The 27,441-nt window shown below is 48.6% G+C and overlaps 2 protein-coding genes across 4 annotated transcripts in view; one reads left to right on the top strand and one right to left on the bottom strand.

Annotated features, from left to right (window-relative positions):
- The window catches only part of MYO7A (myosin VIIA), a 159,395-nt gene extending 149,365 nt beyond the window's left edge, over positions 1–10,030 (top strand). Inside the window, exons 44-49 of the mRNA XM_060273921.1 lie at positions 129–235; positions 1,101–1,286; positions 3,116–3,232; positions 4,905–4,988; positions 6,370–6,489; positions 8,895–10,030. Of these exons, the coding sequence (XP_060129904.1) occupies positions 129–235; positions 1,101–1,286; positions 3,116–3,232; positions 4,905–4,988; positions 6,370–6,489; positions 8,895–8,984 (704 nt within the window). The 3' untranslated portion in view covers positions 8,985–10,030. The remainder of the gene's footprint in view (positions 1–128; positions 236–1,100; positions 1,287–3,115; positions 3,233–4,904; positions 4,989–6,369; positions 6,490–8,894) is intronic.
- Positions 10,031–10,173: 143 nt separating this feature from the next.
- GDPD4 (glycerophosphodiester phosphodiesterase domain containing 4) overlaps positions 10,174–27,441 on the bottom strand; it is a 39,264-nt gene continuing 21,996 nt past the window's right edge. For 2 of the 3 annotated variants that reach the window (XM_060273917.1, XM_060273920.1), the window contains 9 exons: positions 26,401–26,494; positions 24,225–24,370; positions 23,140–23,222; positions 19,850–20,000; positions 18,231–18,455; positions 16,721–16,878; positions 15,612–15,759; positions 14,401–14,483; positions 11,631–13,723 (listed from right to left, as the gene is read on the bottom strand). In XM_060273917.1, the coding sequence (XP_060129900.1) occupies positions 13,534–13,723; positions 14,401–14,483; positions 15,612–15,759; positions 16,721–16,878; positions 18,231–18,455; positions 19,850–20,000; positions 23,140–23,222; positions 24,225–24,370; positions 26,401–26,494 (1,278 nt within the window). In that variant the 3' untranslated portion in view covers positions 11,631–13,533. Of the gene's footprint in view, positions 10,660–11,630; positions 13,724–14,400; positions 14,484–15,611; positions 15,760–16,720; positions 16,879–18,230; positions 18,456–19,849; positions 20,001–23,139; positions 23,223–24,224; positions 24,371–26,400; positions 26,495–27,441 lie in introns of those variants that run through there. The other variant, XM_060273919.1, reaches the window with a different exon arrangement.

Below are 27,441 nucleotides of genomic sequence, written 5' to 3'. Positions count from 1 at the left end.
CAGATTCCTATCTAAAGTGCTCCAGCCCAGACCTCGGGGAGAACTAGGCTGTCGTTCCACATACAGTACGCTGCCCTGGAATGCACAGCCACTTCCTAGCTTAATTTTGCAACGATTTCTTTGGGCAGGGATAGTGCCTTCTCTCACCTACCAAGTGTTCTTCATGAAAAAACTATGGACAAACACTGTGCCTGGAAAGGATTCGATGGCCGACTCCATATTCCACTATTATCAGGTATTACCTATCACCAAACATGCGGTCTGGGGGGTGGGTGGGTCAGGCATTTGTAGTCTCACATTAGCAACTGCAAAAGCAATGAGACAAAGGTCACATTAACAGAAAAGTTAACTCTTGACCTCAGGCACCTACATTTAGGATCCTTTTAGAAGCAGCGAGGGAGAAGTACCCTTCAGGCAAATGGCCGGAGCGCAATTTGCTTGGTTCACTATTTGTCAGCAACAACAACAGGCTATTCCAGGCTTTGTGCAAGACACCGCCCCATGAACCCATCCAGAAGCTGTGAAAGAAAGATATGCCGTATTTCCCCCCTGTTTATGGGGGCCGTAACAAATAAAAATGGGGGGGATTGCCCAAACGTGGTGAGCTTTTTTGGGGGGGAGATTGTCCAGAGTTGTTGAACTTTTCTTTGGGGGGAGGTTCAACGCCACCAATTGCTCTACAGCCTGCCCGCCACTGAAAACTGCACACATCATATGCAGGCTCGCCGCCAAAAGCCCACCTGCCCACTTGACGCAACTACAACCGGTTGCACACACGCCGGCACACACATGCAAACCAACCGGCCAATTGCTGCAGCCAGTCGTGAGCAGACCTGGCCACAGCAACCAATCACACGCCCAATTGCTGCTGCCAATCTCCTACTGGCTGCTGCTGCCACCAATCACCTGTCCGTCCGTCCCCCCGCTATCCAGGTATAAGGCAACCCACACTTTTTGCCTATTGTTTCTAAGGGGAAAAAAGATCGTCTTATACACAGGAAAATGTGGTGCTCTCCATCTCTACAGGCAGAGTCCTCTTTTTTGCTGCTGTGACTTTGCAAAATGCTCTGTCTCTCTCTTTCTCTCTCCCCCTGGTGCAGGAATTACCAAAGTACCTTCGTGGCTACCATAAATGCTCGAGGGAGGAAGTCCTGCAACTTGGGGCCCTCATCTATAGGGTGAAGTTTGAAGATGACAAGTCCTATTTCCCCACCATTCCTAAACTCCTCAAGGAGCTGGTGCCCGAGTCTCTCATTCGGCAGCTGTCTCCAGATGACTGGAAGAGGGTAGGTCTGCTCCAGCACCCCCAATGTCCCACTTGCACCCCTGGACCCCACTTTGCACCCTTTCCTTCCTACATGCATGTCTTTTGCAGCACTACCATCTCCCAGATCAGGGCCGGATTTAGGTTTGATGAGGCCCTAAGCTGCTGAAGGTAATGGTGCCCTTTATGTCCAGCTGTCCTTTGTCAACAACAAAATGTCGCTGTTTTGTGTGGCGGATATATGCTCTGTGGTCATTTATGGACCTAATAGCTATCTACAGCCATTTGCAAATGTTGCCATACAACCAGTCCATGCAGAATGTAGGCACCCTATATATTGTTGTTGTTGTTGTTGTTGTTGTTGTTGTTGTTGTTTAGTCGTTTATTCATGTCCAACTCTTCGTGACCCCATGGACCAGAGCGCGCCAGGCACTCCTGTCTTCCACTGCCTCCCGCAGTTTGGTCACGTAGCTTCGAGAACACTGTCCTACCATCTTGTCCTCTGCCGTCCCCTTCTCCTTGTGCCCTCAATCCTTCCCAACATCAGGGCCTTTTCCAGGGAGTCTTCTCTTCTCATGAGGTGGCCAAAGTATTGGAGCCTCAGCTTCACGATCTGTCCTTCCAGGGACCACTCAGGGCTGATTTCCTTCAGAATGGATAGGTTTGATCTTCTTGCAGTCCATGGGACTCTCAAGAGTCTCCTCCAGCACCATAATTCAAAAGCTTCAATTCTTTGGCGATCAGCCTTCTTTATGGTCCAGCTCTCACTTCCATACATCACTACTGGGAAAACTATAGCTTTAACTATACAGACCTTTGTTGGCAAGGCGTCAGCAGAAAGGAGCAAACCAGTGATATTTTAGGAAGCAGGCGAGCAGGCGGGGCCCATGACTTACATCATAGGAGCCTACACAACACAAAACACTGTTGCTATATGTAGGTTTTATTCTATTTGTTTTTTATCTTATATTTCGGAAATGTACATCCAGTTATTTTTTTTCCTTTTATTTTTTGGGGGGGTGCCCAAGAGAGTGGGGCCCTAAGCTATAGCTTGTTTAACTTATACTAAATCCAGCACTGTCCCAGATCAAAAAACCCCAGATCCCTAACATCATTTAACTTGCACACAAATTATGTGGTTGGTGTCCTTGATTGCTTGTTGAGATGGAGGTAGAATTCAGTTCAGTTTGCATTTAAATGCAAACATACCTGATTCTCACTTTCTGTTACAATACACAAACTGAAACACAATAAAAAAAATTCCTTCCAGCAGCACCTTAAAGACCAACTAAGTTTTTATTTTGGTATCTTAGTTGAAGACAAACTTAGTTAAAGACATACTTAGTTGGTCTTTAAGGTGCTGCTGGAAGGATTTTTTTGTTTTGTTTCGACTACGTCAGACCAACACGGCTACCTACCTGTAACTAAAACTGAAACACAGTCATCCTTTTAAATCAGCACTTCTCTGTTTTCCTTTTCCTTTTCCCAGTGCACTAAATAATAGAATCATAGTATCTTAGAATGCTAAGGGACCCAAAGGGTCATCTAGTCCAACCCCCGCTGTAATGCAGGAATCACAACTGAACTACCATGCACAAAAATGCATATACTAGGGTGAAATGTGCCAATAAATGCATATAAAATGCATTGTTTATGGACAACTGCTTTGCAAAAAAGTGAACTTGAGGCAAAATTGCTTTCAAATTAGAATTTCGCACCAAAATGCTGGTGAATATTCATGAAGACTTTTTTTTAAAAAAAATCACAAATTGATGTGGAGGAAATCTGGGAAACGGAACTTCAGATTTAGAAGAATGAGAAACCGAAATGTATTTTACTCCTTCTGTGCAGTCCATTGTGGCCTATTTCAACAAGCACGCTGGCAAAACGAGAGAAGAATCCAAGCTTGCCTTCCTGAAGATTGTATTCAAGTGGCCTACGTTTGGATCTGCTTTCTTCGAAGTGAAGGTAGAGATGGGTCCATCTTTATGTCCTCTGGAGGGCCCAGGGATCTAGGGTGGAACATGGGCATCAGAAATATTTGCTTGCTTGCCTGCTGCTTTTAGTGACAAAATCTGTATTCTTGCCTTTTGTTCATAATCCCTGGAGCGTGGTATGAATAATAAAAATAATATATATACACAGATGAATTGGCATATCATTTAGGGTGGCAGCATCTACCCTTTGGAACTCCCTGCATATTGAAATCAAGCAGGCGTTTTTCACTGTACTCTTTTTCAGTGCCTACAAAAAACATTCCCGTTTAGAAAAGCCTACCCTGATGCAGGCCTGGCTCTAGGTGCAGTCCTGGTGGCGGGGGCGCCAGGGCGCCGGGCCGGCAGGGGGGGCGCTGCGCGACGAAGCCGTGCAGAAGCCGTGCTGTGCGCTGCGAGGGCGGGGGCGCCGGAGCGATCTCCGTGCCTCAGTGCCAGGGCGCCCGACCTGCTTGAGACGGCCCTGCCCTGATGCTTAGAGAGTGGAGGCGATGTTAATCTGTTTTAACTTGTTTTCAAGTAGGGTTGTGATTATTTTTTCTCTGATTATACTGTTTTCTTGTTTGTAAACCACTTTGAGGTGTGTGTGTGTGTTTTGTTAACAATCAAGGCAGGCCCGTCTTAAGCGTATCTGGCGCCGAGACCACATAACACCGGTCTTGAAAGATCTACATTGGCTCCCAGTACGTTTCTGAGCACAATTCAAAGTGTTGGTGCTGACCTTTAAAGCCCTAAATGGCCTCGGTCCTGTATACCTGAAGGAGCGTCTCCACCTCCATCGTTCTGCCCGGACACTGAGGTCCAGCACCGAGGGCCTTCTGGCGGTTCCCTCGTTGCGAGAAGCCAAGTTACAGGGAACCAGGCAGAGGGCCTTCTCGGTGGTGGCACCTACCCTGTGGAACGCCCTCCCAACAGATGTCAAAAAGGAAAACAACTACCAGACTTTTAGAAGACATCTGAAGGCAGCCCTGTTCAGGGAGGCTTTTAATGATTAATAGATTATTGTGTTTTATTCTTCTGTTGGAAGCCGCCCAGAGTGGCTGGGGAGACCCGGCCAGATGGGCAGGGTATAAATAAATAATAATAATAATAATAATAATAATAATAATAATAATAATGGTGCGAAGATCCCTCCGGTGCCCCACCGCCCCGTTTCGCAGTGCGGCTGTGTGGCGGGTGTCGCGCACAGCGCGGCTGCCGCAGGCACAGCAACACAGCGCCCCCTTGGCGGCCCGGTGCCCTGGCGCATTGCGCCACCCAGCCTTGCCTTAGCGCCGGCCCTGAATCAAGGGGTGTATAAATTTTATTAAATAAACAAATGAAACCCAATCAGTTCCTAAACGGGCAGCCGGGGTCCCCAACCTTTGAATTGTTGCAGGCACAAAAAAATACCCATTGCACAGAATTGAAGCAGGCAATGTCCCCCTGGCCTGAAAACAAGACGAAACATCTGCATGCACATGCCAAACAAATAAAACACAGAAAAAGCAACACACACACACACACACACACACACACACACACACACACACACAAAACAACCCTTATTTAAAATAATAATAATGAGAGGGGCAGGGGCCTTGGCATGTGGGTGTCATTTTTGGCCCCAGCCCTTTAACATGTCTTCATCCTTGCACTCCAAACAGCAAACAACTGATCCAAATTACCCAGAACTCCTCCTGATCGCCATCAACAAGCACGGCGTCAGCCTCATTGATCGCAAAACCAAGGTAAGGCAGGTCTTTCATGCAGCTTCCCTAAAGCTTTTCTGTCACCCATGCAAAGTATCAAGATTGGCAGGTGTGTTGCCCCGCCCATCTGCCAAAGTCGGCCTGCAGCCAAAAAGTTTCACCAACATGATGTAGATCAGGGGTCAGCAAACTTTTTCAGCAGGGGGCCGGTCCACTGTCCCTCAGACCTTGTGGGGGGGGGGGTCGGACTATATTTTGAAAAAAAAAAATGAACCAATTCCTATGCCCCACAAATAACCCAGAGATGCATTTTAAATAAAAGAACACATTCTACTCATGTAAAAGCATGCTGATTCCTGGACCATCCGTGGGCTGGATTTAGAAGGTGATTGGGCCGCATCCGGCCCCCGGGCCTTAGTTTGGGGACCCTGATGTCGATGATGAGGTGGAACCTAAAGGCCTTTTCCCTGCATTCTATCACTGACTGGAGGTGGCTATATTTGCCCTCTTCAGTTTTTTGATCTTATATTCAGTTCAATGCATTTCTGCATCACTTTGTGATTGCTGCTTTTAACGTCCTCCGAGTCCCAAAAATTCATCAACGTTTTGGAATGTATTTCTCCTACTACGCGCATTTTCTTGTACGTAATTTTCCCTGATGCAACGCATTTTTATATCTCGATTTTTGCCAATATATGCATTTTTATGCACAATTATACCAAAAGGGACCCAGGTGGCACTGTGGGATAAACCACAGAGTCTAGGGCTTGCTGATCAGAAGGTCGGCGGTTCGAATCCCTGCGACGGGGAGAGCTCCCGTTGATCAGTCCCTGCTCCTGCCAACCTAGCAGTTCGAAAGCACATCAAAGTGCAAGTAGATAAATAGGTACCTCTCCGGCGGAAAGGGAAACGGCGTTTCCGTGCGCTGCTCTGGTTTGCCAGAAGCGGCTTTGTCATGCTGACCACATGACCCGGAAGCTGTCCGCGGACAAACGCCGGCTCCCTCGGCCTATAGAGCGAGATTAGCACCGTAACCCCAGAGTCGGACACGACTGGACCTGATGGTCAGGGGCCCCTTTACCTTTACCTTTATACCAAAACTGCCCGGGCTTGCAGCCGGGGAGCTCACTGCTAAGGCAGTGGTTTGACTTCACCGCCAGAGGTGCACTCCACTGTGTCTCGAGACAGACAGATGCCCACCAACCAATGCCTAATGTTCACATATTGATATCCCACTTTTGGATGGAGAATTGCATCACAAAACCTGGAGAAATGTGAGTTTCACAGATCATTTCAGGACCCTATGTGGTGGATCCCTTGTTTCCATGGCGTTGCTGAAGGCTGGGTCGATGGAGTGGGGAGACAGGGTCCAGAGTCGGGTCTGTGGTGACACTCCTGACTTCCTTCCCCGTGTCCCCAGGATATTCTCATCACGCACCCGTTCACAAAGATCTCCAACTGGAGCAGCGGCAACACCTACTTCCACATCACCATCGGCAACCTGGTGCGGGGGAGCAAGCTGCTCTGCGAGACTTCGCTGGTAAGTCACCCAAAACGCTTCCAGGCGCACACAGTTCCCAAATGGGGAGGAAAATGGACCTTCAGGCTGTGGGGCTTCAGAAACCCCCTGTACACAGGCTCCTCCAAGGCCTTGGCCATCTGCTGTTGGTCATGCTGTGTGGGCTTGAGTTGGCCTGCATGGGTTGAGTTTTAAAATGGCCGCCTGGTGCCATTGTGATGTCAGGTGACTGGCAGGTTGGTGGCACCACCTCCCTACCAAACCTGGTCCCCAAGGTGGTGGGGAGATGATGTGGAATGCTGGCCAGATCCAGCCCCACAACCCTAGCTTAGAAACACTCATATGAATGTAAGAAGAGTTCGCTGGATCAGGCTGGTGGCCAGGGCCGGCGCTAGGGTTTTTTGCGCCCTAAGCGAGATCACCTTCTGGCACCCCACCACCACCACACATTAATAAATAATAATAAATAAATAAATAACAATAGAAAATAGAAAAAATAAAAAGTAGAAAAATAAAAAATAAAAATAAAAAAACAGCTGAGAGGTGCGGCGAGGTGGCCCCAGGCTCGCGCTCCCCGCGCACCTCCGGAGCTTCGCGCAGGGAGCGCGAGCCTGGGGCCGCCTTCACTGCGCCTGTCAGCTGCTGAGCGCTTTCAGGCCGCTCTCCGGAGGCACGCCCGTGCCTCGGGATAGCGGCCTGAAGCCGCTCAGCAGTGACAGGCGCGGAGGAGGCAGCCCCAGGCTCGCACTCCCTGCATGCCTCCAGAGCTTCGCGCCTCCGCTGAACAGCAGAGAGGCGGTCCCAGGCTTGCGCTCCCCGCGTCCCTCCGGAGCTTCGCGCGGGGAGCGTGAGCCTGGGGCCGCCTCCATTGCGCCTGTCAGCTGCTGACCATCTTCAGGCCGCTCAACAGGTGACAGGCGCAGGTGACAGGGGGGCAGCGCCGGGCAGGCTGGCAGGCTGGCCAGTGCGCCCCCTCCATTGTGGCACCCTAGGCAGCTGCCTAGTTTGCCTAAATGGACGCGCCGGCCCTACTGGTGACCCATCTAGTCCACCACCCTGTTCCCCCAGTGGCCAACCGCATGGCTGTGGGAAATGCGCAAACAAGATCTGACGACAAGAGCACTGCCCCTTGTTCCCTGCCTCTGAGGTTTCCAGCAATTGGTATTCACAAGCACGGCTGCGTCTGAGGCAGAAGATGGCCCTCTCTGCCATGGGTTTCTCAGATCCTTGCTCCTTCTGTCAGGGCAGAATTTGGGTCCTGGCGCAGAACCAATGGTGCATGAGAAATTCTGCTTTTGCTTCATAAATATATATATTATAATAACAAGCTTTCTGGACCTCAGAGCTGGAAGCGGAACTTCCGCTGTATTGCTTTTGTTTTGACTCTCTCTCTCAGAGAAGATGGCAAGGAGAGACGACATGTTTCTTTGTACTGGTTTATGTAAATCCATAGTTGTTGTATGTATCCACAGCCTCAGCCTCTTCTGTTGGGCAGTTTACACTGCTAAGTATTGTGTGCTCAAGTCTGGGAGGCTTGAGTCACTGATCCCAGTACGTTTCCGAGCACCGTTCAAAGTGTTGGTGCTGACCGTTAAAGCCCTAAATGGCCTCGGTCCAGTATACCTGAAGGAGCGTCTCCACCTCCATCATTCTGCCCGGACACTGAGGTCCAGTGCCGAGGGCCTTCTGGCGGTTCCCTCGTTGCGAGAAGCCAGGTTGCAGGGAACCAGGCAGAGGGCCTTCTCGGTGGTGGCGCCTGCCCTGTGGAACGCCCTCCCACCAGATGTCAAAGAGAATAACAGCTACCAGATTTTTAGAAGGCATCTGAAGGCAGCCCTGTTTAGGGAGGCTTTTAATGTTTAATTGATTATTTTATTTCATTTTTCTGTTGGAAGCCGCCCAGAGTGGCTGGGGAAACCCAGCCAGATGGGCAGGGTATAAATAATAAATAATAAATAATAAATTATTATTATTATTAGTAGTAGTAGTAGTAGTAGTAGTATTACAGTGGTGCCTTGCTTAACAAATGCCCTGCTTAACGAAATTTCCGCTTAACGAAAGGTTTTTTCTAGCGGAGGTTGCCTCGCTAGACGAATTCGTTTTATGAAAAATTCGTCTAGCGAATCACGGTTTCCCATAGGAATGCATTGAAATTCAATTAATGCATTCCTATGGGCAAAAAAAAAATCAATGCATTTCTATGGGATTCACTAGACAAATTTTTCATTATAAGAAAAGATCGTCTAGCGAGGCACCACTGTATTATTATTATTCATGTCGGAGCCCAAGGTCGATGGATCTTCGCAGTTGCACGGCTGAGAAAGGGACGATCCAGCCGGGGGCTAGCCAGCTGGCCTTTCGACCCCCCGGATGCCGACAGTGCTATCAGGGTGTGTGAAACTTGTCCCTCTCGACTCTTCCCTCAGGGCTACAAGATGGACGACCTCCTGACGTCTTACATCAGCCAGATGCTGACGGCGATGAGCAAACAGAGGAGCACGAAAGGCAGCAAGTGAAGTGAGAGGAGCCACGGGCCTCTTGGCCTGGAGTTACTCTATCAGCTAAGGACTGTGGGCTACCCCTGCAGCTGGGGGAAGACCTTCTCCACCCATGTGTGGAAGATGAGCCGGACTCCTTCCGAAAGCATGTCAGACTCCGATTCCGAGGACTGTGGGTTGACGTCCCCTTCCAGCGAGGATGACTATCTGTGAGAACAGCCTTTGCGTCGCCTCCCCTTTCCTCTCCCCGCTCCTGGATTTAAGCCTCAACGCATCTTCCATCACGCTGACGGCTGACAGCAAAACTCCAGCCTGTTGTTGTGTGTTTTTTTAATGGAACCAAAATGGCAGGACTCGCCAAGGACAGTGTGGGGGAAAGCTCCGTGTAAGGCCTTTGAAACACATTACCGTCGACGAGATGGGCGGACTCTGACCCGTGCCAGGAACGGAATGATCTCATAAAAATCTAGTGGGTTCGGGGCTTTTTCGTTCCTCTTTATCTTTCTTCCCTCTTCGGAAGATGAGAAGCGAAATACTTTTCGTTTGCTTGTTTTCAAAATGAAATGTCAAAAGGCCGAGGAGAGGAAGCGCATTTCACAAAAGGAAACAAATAATAATAATAATAACCTGAAGGGCAAAAGCATAGATGGACTTGAGATTTAACAAACTCTGTGGGGGTGTGTGAAATGCTTAAATGTGCAATAGCTGGACTTATTTAAGGAGGTTTTGGTTTTGATGGCTGTTTGTTTCATATTTCTTTTATTTATTTAACGTAATGGGGTTGGGTGGCTTTTCTCAGCTGGTAAGATTGTAGAGACTGTCTTTGGAGGGGGCTTCGAACAGAACTTCCTCCTATCTGAGGAAATTCGGTGGAAACACCTGATGAGGAATATTCGGTGTGGTGGGTTGTTTGGCAAAGGCGTTTTTCACATTGTGCCCAGAATTTTCCAGTCTTGGGTCAAAGGAGAAGAGTGGGCGCTGTAAATTCTGGAAGTTCCAGGTTCCAGAGCTACCCAGCATATCAAGGTACACCAAACTTTAGAAGTAAACAGAATGGGATTCTATGTGTGGAATTCACTTCCTTTCTTTATTTCTTAAGAAACTCATATTTCTTATATATACCGCATATAAAAGTTAAAGTAATGATTGGGTTTGCAGCAGGGGACATTATGGGAGAAGACTGGCTGCGGACCCCCACCCCACCCCCACCCCACCCTGAGCCAACACAGTCCTACTTGCAGCAGGATTCCACACAGGCAAAGAGAGCCCCTGGATTTTCACTAGAAACACCCAACCAAAATGTCCAAAAGCGGGGGAAGTGGGTGCCTTTTTGTCACTCCAAAGAATGGTCCAGTGCCTTATGCATGAGGACAAGATACAATCCACTTGAGCCAGATTCTGCATCTCCTAAGAACATGGAGAGAAGAGGCTCTTCATGCCCCTTAGTCAGGGAAGAAAGGGAGAAAAATGGGGAATCGCTGGTCTACGGCATAACGTCAGCTGTGCAAATCCAAGCGCTGTCGGGCATTCTCTCCCGGCAATTCCAGACGCCGTGCCGTGAGTGTCCTCATCCGTGAGGCTTCCTAGAGAGCAAAGCTCTTGGAGGAGAAAGAATCTTCTGTCTAGAGGATTCTCTCCACCAAAACAGCTGGCATGCGAGACTCTCAAGCCACAGTCGGCATCCTGTCGAGTTCTGAAAATATATAAGGATGAAATATATCTCACCACTATATGCAGGGAATAGCCTGTAAGCCAGTTCAGAAATATTAGGAAAAGCTGGTTGGTTTCCTACTATGGTGAAACTCAAGGTTTGCACACTTCTTCCTCCCCACTGCTCTTGTATGCCAGAGGAGGAGAATGGTTGCTTTTAAGTTTAAACTAACCAAGGTTCCATGTGACGTGGAACAAGGTTCAGAAGACTGTGGTTAATTTAAAGCAGGCATCCCCAAACTGCGGCCCTCCAGATGTTTTGGCCTACAACTCCCATGATCCCTAGCTAACAGGACCAGTGGTCAGGGATGATGGGAATTGTAGTCCAAAACATCTGGAGGGCCGAAGTTTGTGGATGCCTGATTTAAAGCATGGTTTGAGAAAAGCCAGGATTCGAAGCCACAGTTTATTTTGTAGCTTGTTCTCACTAGCCATCATTTAAACCAGGCATCCTCAAACTGCAGCCCTCCAGATGTTTTGGCCTACAACTCCCATGATCCTTAGCTAACAGGACCAGTAGCCGGGGAAGATGGGAATTGTAGTCCAAAACATCTGGAGGGCTGAAGTTTGGTGATGCCTGATTTAAATGGATCACAGGTCCCTGAATTCAGATCATGGGGGGACTGTGGGTTGCTTAAAATCAGAAGCACAATCTTCTGAACCTGTGTGCATGAAAAGTGGTGAGGGGAACACACAAGCCCAGAAGCCTGAAGCGGTGGAATTATATTTACAGGATCCGGTCTTTGGAATGTATAAAATACAGTTTTCACAGTGTGGACAATCAAGATATTTAGTCCATGAACTTAAGACCACAACTTGAACAACTGAGCAATTTACATGTAGAAGCTGTGTGTGTGTGTGGATACCGATACTGATATATATTCTTTATACATAAATATGTAATGTAATATATTGTAGTGTGTGACCACAATAGGTTCCCACTAGGGTGATGACTTTTTTACAACCTCATTTCCCTGTATCATAATTTGATGAGCTTTCATTAAAGATTAGATAAAATCTTACTTTCAAAGAGATTTGATTAAAAAAAACCTCACGCACAAAATGATTTTAAAAATTTTATTTATCAGTTTTTTGACCATTTTTGAAGTCACTGTAAGCAGATATAAAATTGAACCCAAGCTTTAGAGTCACATATATACAACATTATATATAGGGTCATCAAACACACAAGGAAGCTTTTTTTTAGCTGCAGTAACAGTATAGACGCCACTAGAGGAGGATGTTTTGCTACCTCTCCTGTAGGTTCTTTTCCCAGCATGCCTGGCAGGGAGTGCTGGCTGAGTTTTGAGGTCCCGAAAAAGGGCTTTTACCTTGCGCAGGTGTGACATTTGTATACCCTGTGTTGCTAAGAACACTCCCCATTGTGGAATGTGGTGTTGTGTCCAAATTAGATACGAAATATATACAGTATAGAATTGTTAATACAGTGGTACCTCTACTTACGAATTTTTTGCGTTCCGAACACACATTTGTAAGTCGAAAAAATTTGTAAGTCGAATCCCATAGGAATGCATTGGGAGAAAAAATTCGTAAGTCGAAGCAACCCTATCTAAAAATTCATAAGTAGAAAAAATCCTATCTAAACCGCATCCAAGATGGCGGACGGAGCTCCGTTCGTAAGTAGAAACATTCGTAAGTAGAGTTATTCGTAAGTAGAGGTACCACTGTACAATTTTATGAAATGGTAAAACGGCATACAAAAAAATTAAAAACAGTTTGTGCGTAACCTTTTTAAATATTTCAATGGGATATACCTCATTTTAATCATTAATAGGCAAAAGTTCATCCATTTGCGCTACAGGAAATAATTTTTGAGAAAAAAAAAATGAAAAAAGTCATCACCCTACGTAGTTCCCACGCCAACTGCAGCACAAGGAATGGCAGGCAGGCCCAGGTGAGTTGTTCAATGGTGGTGCGGAGGTGCTTCATACAGCGAGTTAGGAAGCCACTGTTCACCTGCAGTTTAACAGGAGGCAGGCTTCACACCATAGGTGCCATCTCCCCGGGGCTCTGGGTGCCCGAGCACCCACAAAATTCCCCATATAGGGGCTGGGCACCCACAAAACATGGGGGCAGGCATGCGGGCACCACACTCCGTGGAAAGAGCGTGGAGTGGAAGAGAGAGCACAGAGTTGGGGAAAGAGAGAGCATGGAGTTCGGAAGGGAGGGAGGGGTCCAGTCGCAGCGCCACCGGAGCTCACCCCCCCCCCACTACCATGTCATGACACCACAGCATGTGTCATGATGTCACAGCATGTGCATCATGACATCACAGTGTGGGCGGGCCATGCTGGGCACTCACAGTGTGAGGCCCAAGTCGGTGCCGTTGCTTCGCAGAGCGGTTTAGCAAGCCGCTCTGTGAAGCGCCTCCCTGCTCCTTGAAAAGTTGGTGGGGCTTGGGGCAAGCTGTGGCGGAGGGAGAGGGGGTGCAAAATGAAGGGAGGGCGGTCAGGTGGGGGGATGGGGTAGGCAAGTGGTGCAAGCAGGGGTAACAGGCCCTAGTACTTGTTTTGTGTGTGTGCGTGTGTGTGTGTGTGCATGTGTGCGTGCACAAACTACATATATCACATTCTCAGTCAAGCGCCCTTTGGAAAGGTGCCAAGCAGGCAGAAATATATTGGATTTTCCCTTGTTTGTGTGAAGATCACCTGCCCCCCCGGAGTGAACCTTTGTCCTGCAGTTTCCTGCCCCCTCGGCCAAGCAGACCCTGTCCGGCTCTGTCCACCCAGCCTGGCCATTGGATGCTCTTGGGCAGGAAGGAGAATGTGAGGACTTCCTGTTCCACGTAGGTCTTCATCGAGCAAAACGGCCTTCCATCTTCAGTTAAAGGTGCTGATCAGGTGGCAGGTAAAGGCGGGGAAGCTCTCCTTAAGAGCTGGAGCAGGTTGGTGCTGGATGGAGAAATACTCTTGCCTGCTAGAAGGTAGAGAGGGCAAGGCTCACCTGTCTCAGGTGTGCTGCATAGATCATTATCAAAGGTCCCGTTGCTTTGAGCTTCGTAGGTGGTGTGGCCCACCTCTCTCCACCTGGGGGGGGAAATATGCTATTATTCACAGTCCATGAAACTCACACACATACCCCAACACTCACCTCCAGGTCTCTGTTTGCAATGGGTGAGTGGGTGTGGGTGTGCAAATATTGGCCTACCTTATGGGGCCATTGTAAGGATTACTGGTGGGGGAGGGGAATATGTGAGCCGCACTCTCTAAAAATAATTTCCTTTAATTGCATACACGGGGGTACGCATGCCAGCAGGGTTGGAGTCAATTGGGAGAAACTTGGAATCATTGAATTGTAGAATTGGAAAGGTCTCAAAGGGTAATCTAGTCCAATCCCCTGACAACTAGCTTTAATAATAATAATAATAATAATAATAATAATAATAATAATAATTTACACCCCACCCATCTGGCTGGGGAATTCTGGGTGGCTCCCAACAGAATATTAAAAACATGATAAAACATCAGACATTAAAAACTTCAGGAGGAATTGCAGAATCGTAGAATTTTAGAGTTGGAAGGGACCTCCAAGAGTCATCTAGTCCAACCCCCTGCAATGCAGGAATCTCAGCTATAGCATCCGTGAGAAATGGGCATCCAACCTCTGGAGGCTCCAGCTCAGTGTGAGTACAGATTGGAGGCCTTGAGAAGGACTTGTTCTTGTTGTCATCCTGGGGGTGCATGGGGTAGGGGGAAGAATTTACCAGTGAAAAGTGAATATGAGAAGGATGAAGAGGACCGCCAAGACGTCTGTCACTATCCACATACTCCGGTACTCGCCGGGTGTCTGTAACAGAACAGCGGACAAACTGGAGTCACTCCTCAAGGTGAAACTGCAGAAATGGGGGGTGGGTGGGACTCTGCAAAGAATGACGAGAAAGAAGGACCCGGGCTATTTGACAGTGCAACAGTTCAATGAAAATAGGGACGTCCTATCTGTACCCTCCAACATTTCTCCGGTGAAAATGGGGACATCCTAAGGAAAAGCGGGGCATTCTGGGATCAAATCAGAAACCGGGATGGCTTTTGTAAATCCGGGCCTGTCCCTGGAAAATAAGGGTGCTTGGAGGGTCTTGAGATGGGCAGTGAAACCTCACTCAAACCAACTCTCTTATAAATGATAGTCTGCCATAAGTGAGCACGTTTTTATAAGTACAGTGGTACTTTGGTTCTCAAACTTAATCCGTTCTGGAAGTCCATTCCAAAACCAAAGCGTTCCAAAACCAAGGCGTGCTTTCTCATAGAAGGTAATGCAAAATGGATCGATCCGTTCCAGACTTTGAAAAACAACCCCTAAAACAGCAACTTAACATGAATTTTACTATCTAACAAGACCGTTGATCCATAAAATGAAAGCACAATCAATGTACTGTACTATAAAATAAATAAGACAGTATTGTAGATGATAAAAATTACAATTAATTTTTTTCCCTTACCTGCACTGATGATAGTCATTGTTTGGATGGGGGGCTTTTATCCATTTCCGCAGTTACACAAACGATCAATCAGTAGCTGAACTGGGTTCCATACAGCCACAAAAACAAATGAACCGAAAAAGCCTCAAAAATGAAAACGCAAAATAAATAGCAAAAACAAAAGCGCAAACTAAATCTGTTCCGGAAGTCCGTTTTACTTCTAAAATGTTCAAAAACCAAGGCGCAGCTTCTGTTTGGTGCAGGCACCCCAGAAACAATAGCCGACAGCCGCATCGGACGTTCGGCTTCCGATAAACATTTGAAAACTGGAACACTTAATTCTGGATTTTCGGTGTTTGAGAATCAAGGCGTTTGAGTACCAAGGTACCACTGTAAAGGGTAGTCCAAACTTTGTGGCGTACTGGTGTCTCAGTGGCTATCAACCACGACAAGTAGCCATGGTTCTCCTTCACTGGCGGGGAGATGCTGTCTCCACTTACCAAGAGGAATAGAGGCCGCTGGAAGTTCCCTAGGGTGTGGACGGCATTGGTGGTGACAGAATCGGCCCCAGAGCACCACGCCAAGGAAAACAGCCATGGTTCGCTGACCACCCAGAGGTTGGTTGAGATGTTGGCTTTCGCGTATTCCCTGTCAAGTAAGCACAGGAGTTCCTCTTAGAGCAGGGGGTTTTTTTTTGAGGCCCTGCTTTTGGTGGCTGCAAATTACAGAGCCTGCCAGTCACAAAATGATGGCGCCAAGGCAAAGTCACTGGTGGAAAGAGGCTGAGTTGGGCAAAATCAGCTCACAAGGGCCAACATCATTTCCTACTGCTACCTAAGCTGTCTTTCAGTATTGCTAAATTCTCTGCAGCAGCCTTGTGGCAAGGAGTTCCATAGCTCAGCTTCAAGAACAGGCATTTGCTCTGGAGGTATTTTGACTCCCCTTCTTGCCGCTGTCGTCAGGCCAGACCCCAAGCAGTTCCTCCACTTCTCCCCCCCTTCTTCCCGCGCTACAGCCCTTTGTGTTCCGCTGGTCTAGAGACCAGCGGAACACAAAGGGGAATGAACTGCAGCTGCCAGAAGAAGGCAAAGGAAGATCAGCTGTCAGCGCTTCTCAGCTGGTCTTCCTTTGCCTTCTTCCTGTACTGCAGCTCGTTCCCCTTTGCTAGACAAATGCCCCTTTCGCTAGGTTTTGCAATCGGAGGTTTTTATGGCCACACTTCGCAAGACGAAGCGGTGGCCATAAAAAAAACTCATCGTCTTGCGAGGCAACCTCCGATCGCAAAACCTATTCGTATAGCGGAAAATTCGTCTTACAGGGCATTCGTCTAGCGAGGCACCACTGTATGTGGGTTGAAGTCACTCAGCAGGAGTCTTAAATCGCCACTTCCAGCACCCTCCTGCTGCCCTCTTGCCCCTTAGCACCCCCCTAGGCAACCCCACCACCTCCCAGGGGGCGGTACCAGCCCCCTTTGGAAACCACTGATCTGCCAGTTCATAAACGCCTCGCTGAAATTTGCCCAAAACATTCTCCGCGGAAATCAAGACTTGGTTTTCCAATCTGTTCTCTGAGGGTGGGAGGCGGAGACGGCTCTGTCCGGTCAACCTACCGAATATCTACCCAGCGCAAATCTCTGTAGTCCAAGTTGAGCCTGGAAATGCCCTTCACCTGGAGGACCTCAACTGGGTAAGCTGTGCCTGAGGTCTGCTGGAATTCAGGAGCTAAGCTCTGGACAATGGATCTATCCCTTGGTTCCAGCCACAGGACCTGCGATTGGCAGAAGATGAACAGAAATTATTCCTTCCGTCTTCCAGGTACAGGTGCAAAGGCAGGTGCTTCTGAAGCCACAGAAGCCCCCTCAACACACAAGAAGAAGGGGGTCAGCACCCAGCAGGGAGGGGGGCAACGTTTGCAGAAATATGGCAGCCCAATGTGGAATGAAACATTAGGAAGAACTTCCTGACAGTAAGAGCTGTTCGGCAGTGGAATTTGCTACCAAGGAGTGTGGTGGAGTCTCCTTCTTTGGAGGTCTTTAAGCAGAGGCTTGACAGGCATATGTCAAGAATGCTTTGATGGTGTTTCCTGCTCAGCAGGGGGTTGGACTGGATGGCCCTTGTGGTCTCTTCCAACTCTATGATTCTATGAGTTTTGCTCCATAGCTGTGGAGTGATGGAGATGGAGGAATGGAAAATTGGTTGGGAAGGGAAATCGAATGGAGTATTCTACCAAAGGGTTTGGCTGGCTGGAACAGTGCGCCCTTCACGCTGCAACATTTTGTTGCAGTTGCCACAGGTTGGTGTCGTTTTACTTTGAATGTTTTCAACCGGGCTTGCTATAAAGCATATTCAATCAGGCTTACAAAAAACAAACAACAACCCACATTTACTAGATGACCCTTTTTTAAAAAATGAATGAGGACAAAATTAATAGAGGAGAACTGAATGCCTGTTGCCGGGAGCTGCTGCACTCATTCTGTTTGTGGACTTCCTATCAGCAACTGGTGGGCCTCTGCGAGAACAGGCTGCTTTTGCAAAGCAACATCCACAAACAAGGTGTGTTTCTGTTCCCGCTACCCGGTTGGAGAACAACATCGTGAAATTCGGAGAAGCGCAAATTTCGGAGGATGGCGCCATTTGCACGTTGTTTTGGAGTGTGCAAATGAATTTGATTTTGCTTTGATAACTAATGCCTAGAAACCACCACCACCCCTTATCTCAGGAGGTATGGATCGCAGTAAAGTCTCTGATGGAGATCTAGCTAACCAAGCCAGCTCCCGTATCTCGGCTCTCTCTCACTGCACCAATCTGGGACAGGTAAGGAAGAGGGAGCCTTTGCTGCATAAATTTGAGATAAAACCTCCCCGGGCTGCATCTGGGGAACATGTTCAGATCAGAACACAGGCATGGAAACCTGCTGCCAATCAGTGTGGACAATACTGAGCTAGATGGACCAATGGTGTGACTTAATATAGGCAAGCTTCCTGTTTGTTGTTGTTGTTTAAATCACCATCGGTGATTTGATACCATGTGGGTCAGGATCTGGCCCACACACAACATTCTCGGGGGAAACTCAAGTTGGATAAAGAGGGGCGGGGTTTCAGAGGAGGGAATGTCTCGTACCAAGTGGGATTTGTTCCCCATTTCGTTTTGGAGGACCTCCACGATTCTGTTGATCCAGGTGTCCCTGTAAGGGTGATACGCTGGAGGGTACTGAAGATCAAAGAGGACCAGTTTGTCCTCCTGATAGGCAAGTTTCAAGAGATCGCTGAGCTTGTAGACTCTCTGTTTTCTTGCCAGTTTTTCATCCTCAGGCGAGAGCGGGGGCATTTCAAAGAATGGTCTCTTCTGCAAAGGAATTAGGAATTGTTGAAGGTGCTAGGAATTGTAGCTCTGTGAAAGGTAAACTACAGTTCCCAAGATTCCTTTGTTAGGGGTGCCATGACCATTTTATTTATTAAGAATAAGAATACCCCACCAATCTGGCTGGGTTTCCCCAGCCGCTCTGGGCGGCTTACAGCATATATAAAACATAGCGAAACATCAAACATTAAAAATATTTCTGATACAGGGCTGCCTTCAGATGTCTTTTAAAAGTTGTGTGGCTCTTTATCTCCTTGACATCTTATGGGATGGGGCCACTACTGAGAAGTCCCTCTGCCTGGTTCCCTGTAACTTTGCTTCTCGCGGTGAGGGAACCACCAGAAGGCCCTCAGCGCTGGACTGCAGCATCCAGGCTGAACAATGGACAGTGTTCTTGAAGCTACAAACGTGAGTCTGACCAAACTGCGGGAGGCAGTGGAAGAAGACAGGAGTGCCTGGCGTGCTCTGGTCCATGGGGTCACGAAGAGTCGGACATGACTAAACAACTAAACAACAACAATAAACGTTCCTTAACTGTACGGCATGAACGTGACTAAATACAGACTAGTAGCCTGCTCACACTATGCTATACTTCGTACCTCGGAAGTCAAACGGAATCCGTTCCAGAAGTCCGTTCGACTTCCAATCCAAAGAGCAGCTTCTGAAGCCCCATTGGATGTTCGGGAGTTTGGGTGAGATGTAAGAGAAATGGGTTGGAAAGGCATACAGGAAAGTTGGTGAAGTCCAAGGGGAATGGGGGTTTGGTCGGTGAGGGGGGGCTGGGGAGAAGAGTGAGCAGGGGGGGCAACTTGGGTAAGGTGTATTGCGAATGGAGGGTCATTTAGGTGAGCTCTAAGGTGGACAGTGGTAGCTTGGGTAAAGCAGAGCACACAGAGGCCCAGGCTGTAGTTGGAAACATGGACAAGCCTGCTCTCGGAACATAGCTGCCAAGTCTCCCGTATTCCCCGGGAAACCCCCATTTTTCCGGCTGTTCCCAGCTGAAAAAACAGATTTTTTTTGTTTTTCCCCGGTTTATTCTAGCGTGGCGGCCATTTTGGAACTGGGCGGAGCATGCTCAGAAGCGACTTTTGATGCTGCTCTACCCAGTTCCAAAATGGCTGCAGCGCGACTTCTGGTGTGGCGGCCATTTTGGAACTGGGCAAAGCAGCATCAAAAGTCACTTCTGAGCATGTTCCGCCCAGTTCCAAAATGGCGGCAGCGTTACTTCCGGTCTGCTACTTCCGGTCCGATCCCTTATTTTTCAAGAAGGAACTTGGCAGGTATGGCTCTCAGAAGGCTATTCCGCTGCTCACCTCCCCAGAAGGCAACTTGGGGGATGTGATGGGCTGAGTTCCATTTCAAGTCCCGTTCAAACATACCTCAAAGAACCAGTTTCCAGAGTTCAGCTTGTCCAGTTCACTCCAGGGGAAGTTGGCAGCAAACACCTTCGCCCACGTGCGATTGACAGCCTCAATGTTGGTGGTCCTTTCTAGCGTGTCGTCATGCATGAGGAAGGGGACGCCGTCCAAGCTGTTCAAAACAGAAAAGCAATTCCGCGCGTCATGCTTGGGGTCTTAGGTAGGCCATTCGCCAGGTTGCCCGAGAACAGCTGAGATGTGTCACATGTTCTTTCCAGTTCCAGTTTTCAGGGGAGAGTGGGAAACCGTAGTGTAGCTACACACACACACCAGAAAAAGCATACATTTAAAGCAATCGCCTTCCCACAAAGGATCGTGGGGGCTGCACTTGGCCACTCAAAATTCCCAGAACCCATAACAAACAATAGTTCCCAGGATATTTTTGCAGGAAGCCACATGCTTTAAATGTATGGCATGTAAGTATTTTGTGTGTCATTTCACATATTCCACCTCACTGAATCTGCTCTGGGTCGTCCGTGTGTCCCCCACCCCCACCCCCACTGGCCACTTGCTACCTTTCAGAGGAGATCTAGGGTGGTTTGAGGAATGATATGAGGGACAGCAGATGAGAGTAAAGGTCCATTGCACTGGTGGAAGTCCTTCCTCCCATGGAATGATTTATTTGGACGGCTACTAACCACCATGGCTACATTCTGCCTCCACTGTCAGAGGAATTATGCCTCTTGTGGGATGGAACACTGGGGCAGACAAGTCACAACAGTTCCTAGAGTGTCCACTAAGTGGAACTCACCTGGAGGGACACCTGACTAAGTTCAGTTCCTGTTCCTCCAGATATGCAGATGAGATGGATTAGCTGGCAGACAAAAGCCCCCAGCCAGCAGCCATTCTCTCTCTTAGCCTTTTCTCCTTCAACGGGAACACATCTCCAGAGAATCTCCAGTTAGGATGGTTCTCCCTCTTGGCCTGCTGCCAAGAGAGAGACCAGATGGAGCCTCACTTTACTAAGTAGTCTCCAGATGTATATATTTGTAACTTTTCCACATAAGCCTGCCTTTCTGAGATTATGCTGTTAACTCAGGATGTCATGTGAGTAAACTCTATCTTATTTTAATACTATTGTGTTGTGTATTTCTTTTAAGAGGGACAAAGGGGATTTGCCAGGAAGTATAATATTGAAGTATAATATTGTTGCAGAGGTTCTAACAAACCTAACGCTCACGCTTTGCTGCGCAGAAAAGGGGAATGTCACTCTGCTGATAGAGGTAAAAGTAAGATAGGTAAAAGACCCCTAGTCGGTTAAGTCCAGTCAAGGGAAACTATGGGGTTGTGGCACTCATCTCGCTTTCAGGCCGAGGGAGCCGGCGTTTGTCCACAGACAGCTTTCCGGGTCACGTGACCAGCAGGACTAAACCGCTTCTGGGGCAACGGGACATTGTGACGGAAACCACAGCACACGGAAATGCCGTTTACCTCCCCTATTTATCTACTTGAACTTTTTGGCGTGCTTTCGAACTGCTAGGTTGGCAGGAGCTGGGACAGAACAACGGGAGCTCACCCCATCGCGGGGATTCGAACTGCCGGCCTTCTGATCGGCAAGCCCAAGAGGCTCAGTGGTTTAGACCACAGCGCCACCCGCATCCCTACTGCCCAGTGAGAAGAGGATGCTGGATTAGATGGCCCTGCTCCAGCACAGGTCTTCTTACATTGGCCACAACCTGTTATACTGATGATCTTACCCAACTGTTAGAGGTTCCCCTCCGAAAGAAAAATGCAATCAAATATCAAAGCAGGGGAAATTGGGGGGGCGGGCCAATGCAAAAGGTTTTTTTTCCCTCTCCCGTAACAATAGAACTTGTGGACGTCCAGGAAAGCTCAACGTTGGAAGATTTAAGACAGGTAAAAAGAAAGCCCTTCGTCACACAGGTGCCTAGCCAGGCTATGGAACTTGTTCTCCCAGGAGGCAGTGATGGGTCACCAACTTGAATGGTTGTGAAAGAGGACACTAGAGATGCCACAATGGCAATGGTCACTTGGAGGCATCGGTGCTTCTGAATGCCAGGTGCTGGAATCCACAGCAGGAGACAGGGGTCTTATGCTCGGATCCTGCTTGCTGGTTTCCCAGAGGGATCTGGTTGGCCGCTGGGGGAACAGGATGCTGGACTATAGAGGGACCACTGACAGGGCCGGATTTAGGTTTGATGAGGCCCTAAACTACTGAAGGTAATGGGGCCCTTTATATGTCCAGCTGTCCCAGGAGCAGTGTTAGGGCTTTTTGCGCCCCCCGGGCGCATGCGTCATGACGCACGCACGCACACCGCTGATGCCCCTGCGTCCCCTCCATTGGCGGGAGGAGTGTGGGCCAAGGGGGGAGCTCGGCGCCCTCCCACCTGTGGAGGGGACGCTTTCAGCTCCTCAGCGGCGGCGGCTGCAGCGAGCGAGTGAGTGAGCGGTGGCGGCGGCAGTAGCGCCCATAGCTGAAGGCTTCAGCTGCGGGCGCTGCCGCCGCTTGCTCGCTACAGCCACTGGGGAGCTCACAGCGTCCCCTCCGTGGGCGTGAGGGCACTGAGCTCTCCTTTTGGCTCGCGCTCCTCCCGCCTGTGGAGGGGACGCTGGGGGCTCCTCGGCGAGCGGGCGGGCGGGCGGGCGGGCGACGGCGACGGCAGCGCCCATAGCTGAAGGCTTCGGCTGCGGGCGCTTGCCGCCACTACCGGCGTGGGGGTTTTGCGGGGCAGGCTCGGCAGCGCCCCCTCCATTTTTGCGCCCTAGGCAATGGCCTAGTCCACGTAAATGGACGCACCAGCTCTGAGCTGTCCTTTGTCCACAACAAATTGTTGCTGTTTTTTTTGTTGAATATATGCTAGATGGTAATTTATGGAAATAATAGGTATCTCAAGCCATTTGCACATAACAGTCCATGCAGAATGTACGTACCCTATATATAGAAGGGAGCAAACCAGTGATATTTTAGGGAGCACTGTTGCTGTATGTAGGTTTTATTTTATTTGTTTTTTATCTTATATTTTGGAAATGTACATCCAGTTCTTTTCCCTTCAATTTTTTTAGGGGGGCAAGAGAGTGGGGCCCTAAGCTATAGCTTGTTTAGCTTATACGTAAATGGCCACTGGCCTGATCCAGCAGGTTCTTAAAGCAGCACCAAGAAGGCAGCGACAGTTAGTGAGTTAAAAGAGATGGTTTAAACGCAGCAGGCAATAACGATCCCTTAAGACAGCGGGGCACATACGGGGGGGGGAGTTTGACCCCATCTGGGAAACTGTGTTCCAGAAGCTCACCTAATTTTGACATCCGTCTCAAAGCCGATAGCACCGTAAGCGGCAGTTTTTCTGAACGACATCTCTGTATTTTCAGGAGCTACCTATTATAAAAATGAGAGAGGAAGACATGACGGATGGGCAAACAGCCCCAATCCCTGTTTTGCAACCTCCTCGAGCATTTCCTGGAAAGAAACTCTGAGAATGCTTTTGGGGTAGCGGGGGGGGGGGAGTAATTTTTATTTGATTTTACAAGTGTAACATTTTAACAGTATCAAATACATACTCAGATTTAGAGATTCCTCTGAATCTCTAGACTTCCCTCCATCCTCTCCACGGGTCCTATTGTCATCTTTTCCTACTGCATATTATTTCATCAACAATATTTTAATATCTCTCCATTTTATCCAACGTATTTGTTGCATTTACAAGTGTTGTTAAAATCCTGCTAATGTTTCTGTTTACTTACAGTGGTCTCTTAAATAAATTACAAATCTTTCCCATTCTTTCTTAAAATGAATTCTGGGAATGCTTCTGACTGGCTTGGATAGAGCTATGGGAGAGTGTGGAGAAGAAAGGAGACAACTGCACACTTGTAAAATTCACTTCTTCTTTTTGCCTCTGGCCTTGTCCACTTGTGGCATGTGGCCCCTGGAAAGCTGCCCAGAATTAAATGTGGCCCTCAAGCTGAAAAGGTTTCCCCACCCAGGGACTGTACAAATATTTGCCACGACGGTCTTGTGCAGGCATCCCCAAACTGCGGCCCTCCAGATGTTTTGGCCTACAACTCCCATGATCCCTAGCTAACAGGACCAGTGGTCGGGGAAGATGGGAATTTTAGTCCAAAACATCTGGAGGGCCGAAGTTTGGGGATGCCTGGTCTTGTGCATTGTGTAAGGACGCACATGTTGACTGTAGTCCCTAGTTGAGTATGACCAACAGAAACGTTGCAAAATAGTGGCCTTCATCAGGAGCTCTTCATCAGGCGAGGAAAATGGTTTGGATTTCTTTAAAGGTTAAAAACAAACCAACTATCCAACGGAGGAGGAAGCGTAATGGCGTCAGGTAATCCTGAAGTCCCGCCCCGCCCTTCCAACTCAACCTACCATTGGTGCTCCTCTGTGGCCAATCAGGTGCGGCTTGGGACCCAACGCCCCCTTCTCCATAATACAGGGAGAATGCAACCCCAGGGGAATGAAGAGAAGGCAGAGGAGGATGGCCAAGTAGGGGGAAATAATCAATACCTGCAGAACTGAACGAAACAAGAATAGTCATGGTCTTTGCTATGCTGAGTGGGAAGGAGGACAAGTCCAAGTTGGACTGAATAAGTATTTGCTGGCCTTCTCACCCACAAGCCCTTTTTTCTTTCTTTCTTTGCCATAATATGCAATTAAATAAAAATAAACCAGCATGAAACCCCACATTTCTAAACCAATTTCCCTCGAAATACAGGTTGTTAGTGGATTCTCTCTCAAAACACACGGTTTGAAACTTGATAACTTTCTGATGGGTTCCATGTCGAAGTACTCTTGCGGCCCACTTGCTATGAAAAGTTGGACCCCCCTGCTCTAGAGGGCGGTCCCATGACACTGTGGGGGCAACTTTGTGGGGCTAGTTTGCATGATACTTGAGTCCCTGAGGTCCTGAAGCAAGCAAGCAAGTGTTAAAATCTTATGGAGGATTCTGTCATTCAACTAGTAAGGCCAGTTTCTTAGCGGCCATCATTTGCGTAACAAAAGAAGCGATGGCACCCTTCTGGGCACACGAGTGGGCCTTTCTCCCCCCTCACTTGGCTGGTATCTAGAAGGACAGTTGCCCAAGCGGTTGTGTGTGAGCTGAGAGCAGAAAACAGGCTGCAGGCAGAAGCCAGAGAGCGAGAGCCATGCTTGACTGGGAGTGGCCGCCAAGACCATATAACACCAAGACCTACATTGGCTCCCGGTACGTTTCCAAGCACAATCCAAAGTGTTGGTGCTGACCTTTAAAGCCCCTAAACAGCCTCAGCCCAGTAGACCTGAAGGAGCATCTCCACCCCCATCGTTCAGCCCGGACACGGAGGTCCAGCTCCGAGGGCCTTCTGGCAGTTCCCTCACTGAGAGAAGTGAGGTTAGAGGGAACCAGGCAGAGGGCCTTCTCGGTGGTGGCGCCCGCCCTGTGGAACGCCCTCCCGTCAGGGAAATAAACAACTACCTGACTTTTAGAAGACATCTGAAGGCAGCCCTGTTTAGTGAAGTTTTTATTGTTTTATGTTTTATCGTGTTTTTAATATTCTGTTGGGAGCCGTCCAGGTGGGTGGGGTATATTATTATTATTATTATTATTATTATTATTATTATTATTATTATTTATATTTCTGCTCAATTCCTAGGCTATGAGTATGGGAGAAGCCATTCCTTTTGGGGAGTTACTGCTGTGAATCCTTCCATCGGGTTGTAAATGTAAAGGGACCCCAGATCGTTAGGTCCAGTCACGGACAACTCTGGGGTTGCGGCACTCATCTCGCTTTATTGGCCGAGGGAAGAAGAAGAAGAGAAGAGTTTGGATTTGATATCCCGATTTATCACTACCCGGAGGAGTCTCAAAGCGGCTACCAATCTCCTTTCCCTTCCTCCCCCACAACACTCTGTGAGATGAGTGGGGCTGAGCAGCTGCATGTGGAGGAGCGGAGACTTGAACCCGGTTCCCCAGATTACAAGTCTTCTGCTCTTAACCACTACATCACACTGGCTCTCTTCCTGGTCATGTGGCCAGCATGACTAAGCCGCTTCTGGCGAACCAGAGCAGCACACGGAAACGCCGTTTACCTTCCCGCCGGAGTGGTACCTATTTATCTACTTACACTTTGACGTGCTTTCGAACTGCTAGGTTGGCAGGAGCAGGGACCGAGCAACGGGAGCTCACCCCGTCGTGGGGATTCGAACCACTGACCTTCTGATCAGCAAGCCCTAGGCTCTGTGGTTTAACCCACAGCACCACTCGAGTCCCTTTTCCATCGGGTTGTATATATGTGTAAATAAACCATACATCCTAAAGACGCCACAGTTTCCGCTGTCTCTCATTCCAAGGAAACCAAACTTTTGGTTAGTACCTGGAACCCCTGAGATCTTGCGCCGCTTGGAGTTTGGGAGGGGGGGCATGCAACAAAACTTTGTGGTTGTGGGGGGCCCATCAGCAGACCCATGCCAAGGGCCCCGCCCAAGTCAGGTGCTGTCCCCAGGAGCAACAGCCCCAGCCGCTATCTGCAAAGAGATGTTCATGCTTAGCAACCAGAGCTCATTGTACCTTTGTTGTCTGTCCAGAAGAAATGAAGAGCCACTGGCCACGCCAGGAGGACCATAATGAATACGGCAACCATGTGGAGGAAGGGAGCTGTGACCTGTTGGGAAGACAAAGTGTCCCCATGAAATGCTTGGGGCTAACTGACACATCGCTCTTTTAAAAACGCACACACAAAAATGGAAAACTAGCGAGGTCCCAACTAAAGAAGAATGGCAACTTAAGTTGATGGAATATGTGCAAGTCACAGACTTAACATATAGAATAAGAGAACAAGAAGAACATACGTTTAGAGAAGATTGGGAAATGTTTATTGAATATTTGGGAAATAATTGTGTACAGCTGAAAACGCTGGCAGCCTTGAGATAAATCCGACAGTGTAAATAAGTTTTGAGTTTTGATGGATGCAATAATGGAATACTGGATTATATACAAACACACACACACACACACACACACACAGAGAGAGAGAGAGAGAGAGAGAGAGAGAGAGAGAGAGAGAGAGAGAGAAGAGCCTCGCTGTTGGATCAGGCTGAACCGGGCAAATCTATTCCAGCATCCTGTTGTAATAACAATAACAACAAGTAGAACAGGAGAACAGCAGCGCTCTCCTCGCTTGCAATCCCCAAGCGGCAACTGGTGTTCAAAGGAATGCTGTCTCTCACCCTGGAATGACCTCCCCATTCTGTGCATTCAGCTATAAGTCCAGATGCACCTGGTTACACATGCATCCAAACCGCAGCTGATTTCATTCCTCTGCACTGTCACAAACGGGTTGGACATACAGTAGATGAATGGTGGGAGGAACCAGCTAGGGAGTCCCCAAGGAAAGAAGGCTGAGAGTCCAGGGACTGGTTGTGGGATGACAATGAGTGGTCAGAGGGAGAAGACTGGGAGGAGGAGGAGGAAGTGTTGGAAGCTCAAGAGGTAACAGGGTTTAGTGATCAGGGAGAGCAGGGCCGTCTTAAGCATATCCGGCGCCGTGGTGCAAAGACCCCTCCGGCGCCCACCCCCCGTTTCCCAGAGTTGTCAACCTTTTTAAGGGGG

The sequence above is a fragment of the Zootoca vivipara genome, chromosome 4, assembly GCF_963506605.1.
Source record: "Zootoca vivipara chromosome 4, rZooViv1.1, whole genome shotgun sequence".
Taxonomy (NCBI): domain Eukaryota; kingdom Metazoa; phylum Chordata; class Lepidosauria; order Squamata; family Lacertidae; genus Zootoca; species Zootoca vivipara.
This window is presented reverse-complemented; position numbering and strand designations above follow the sequence as displayed.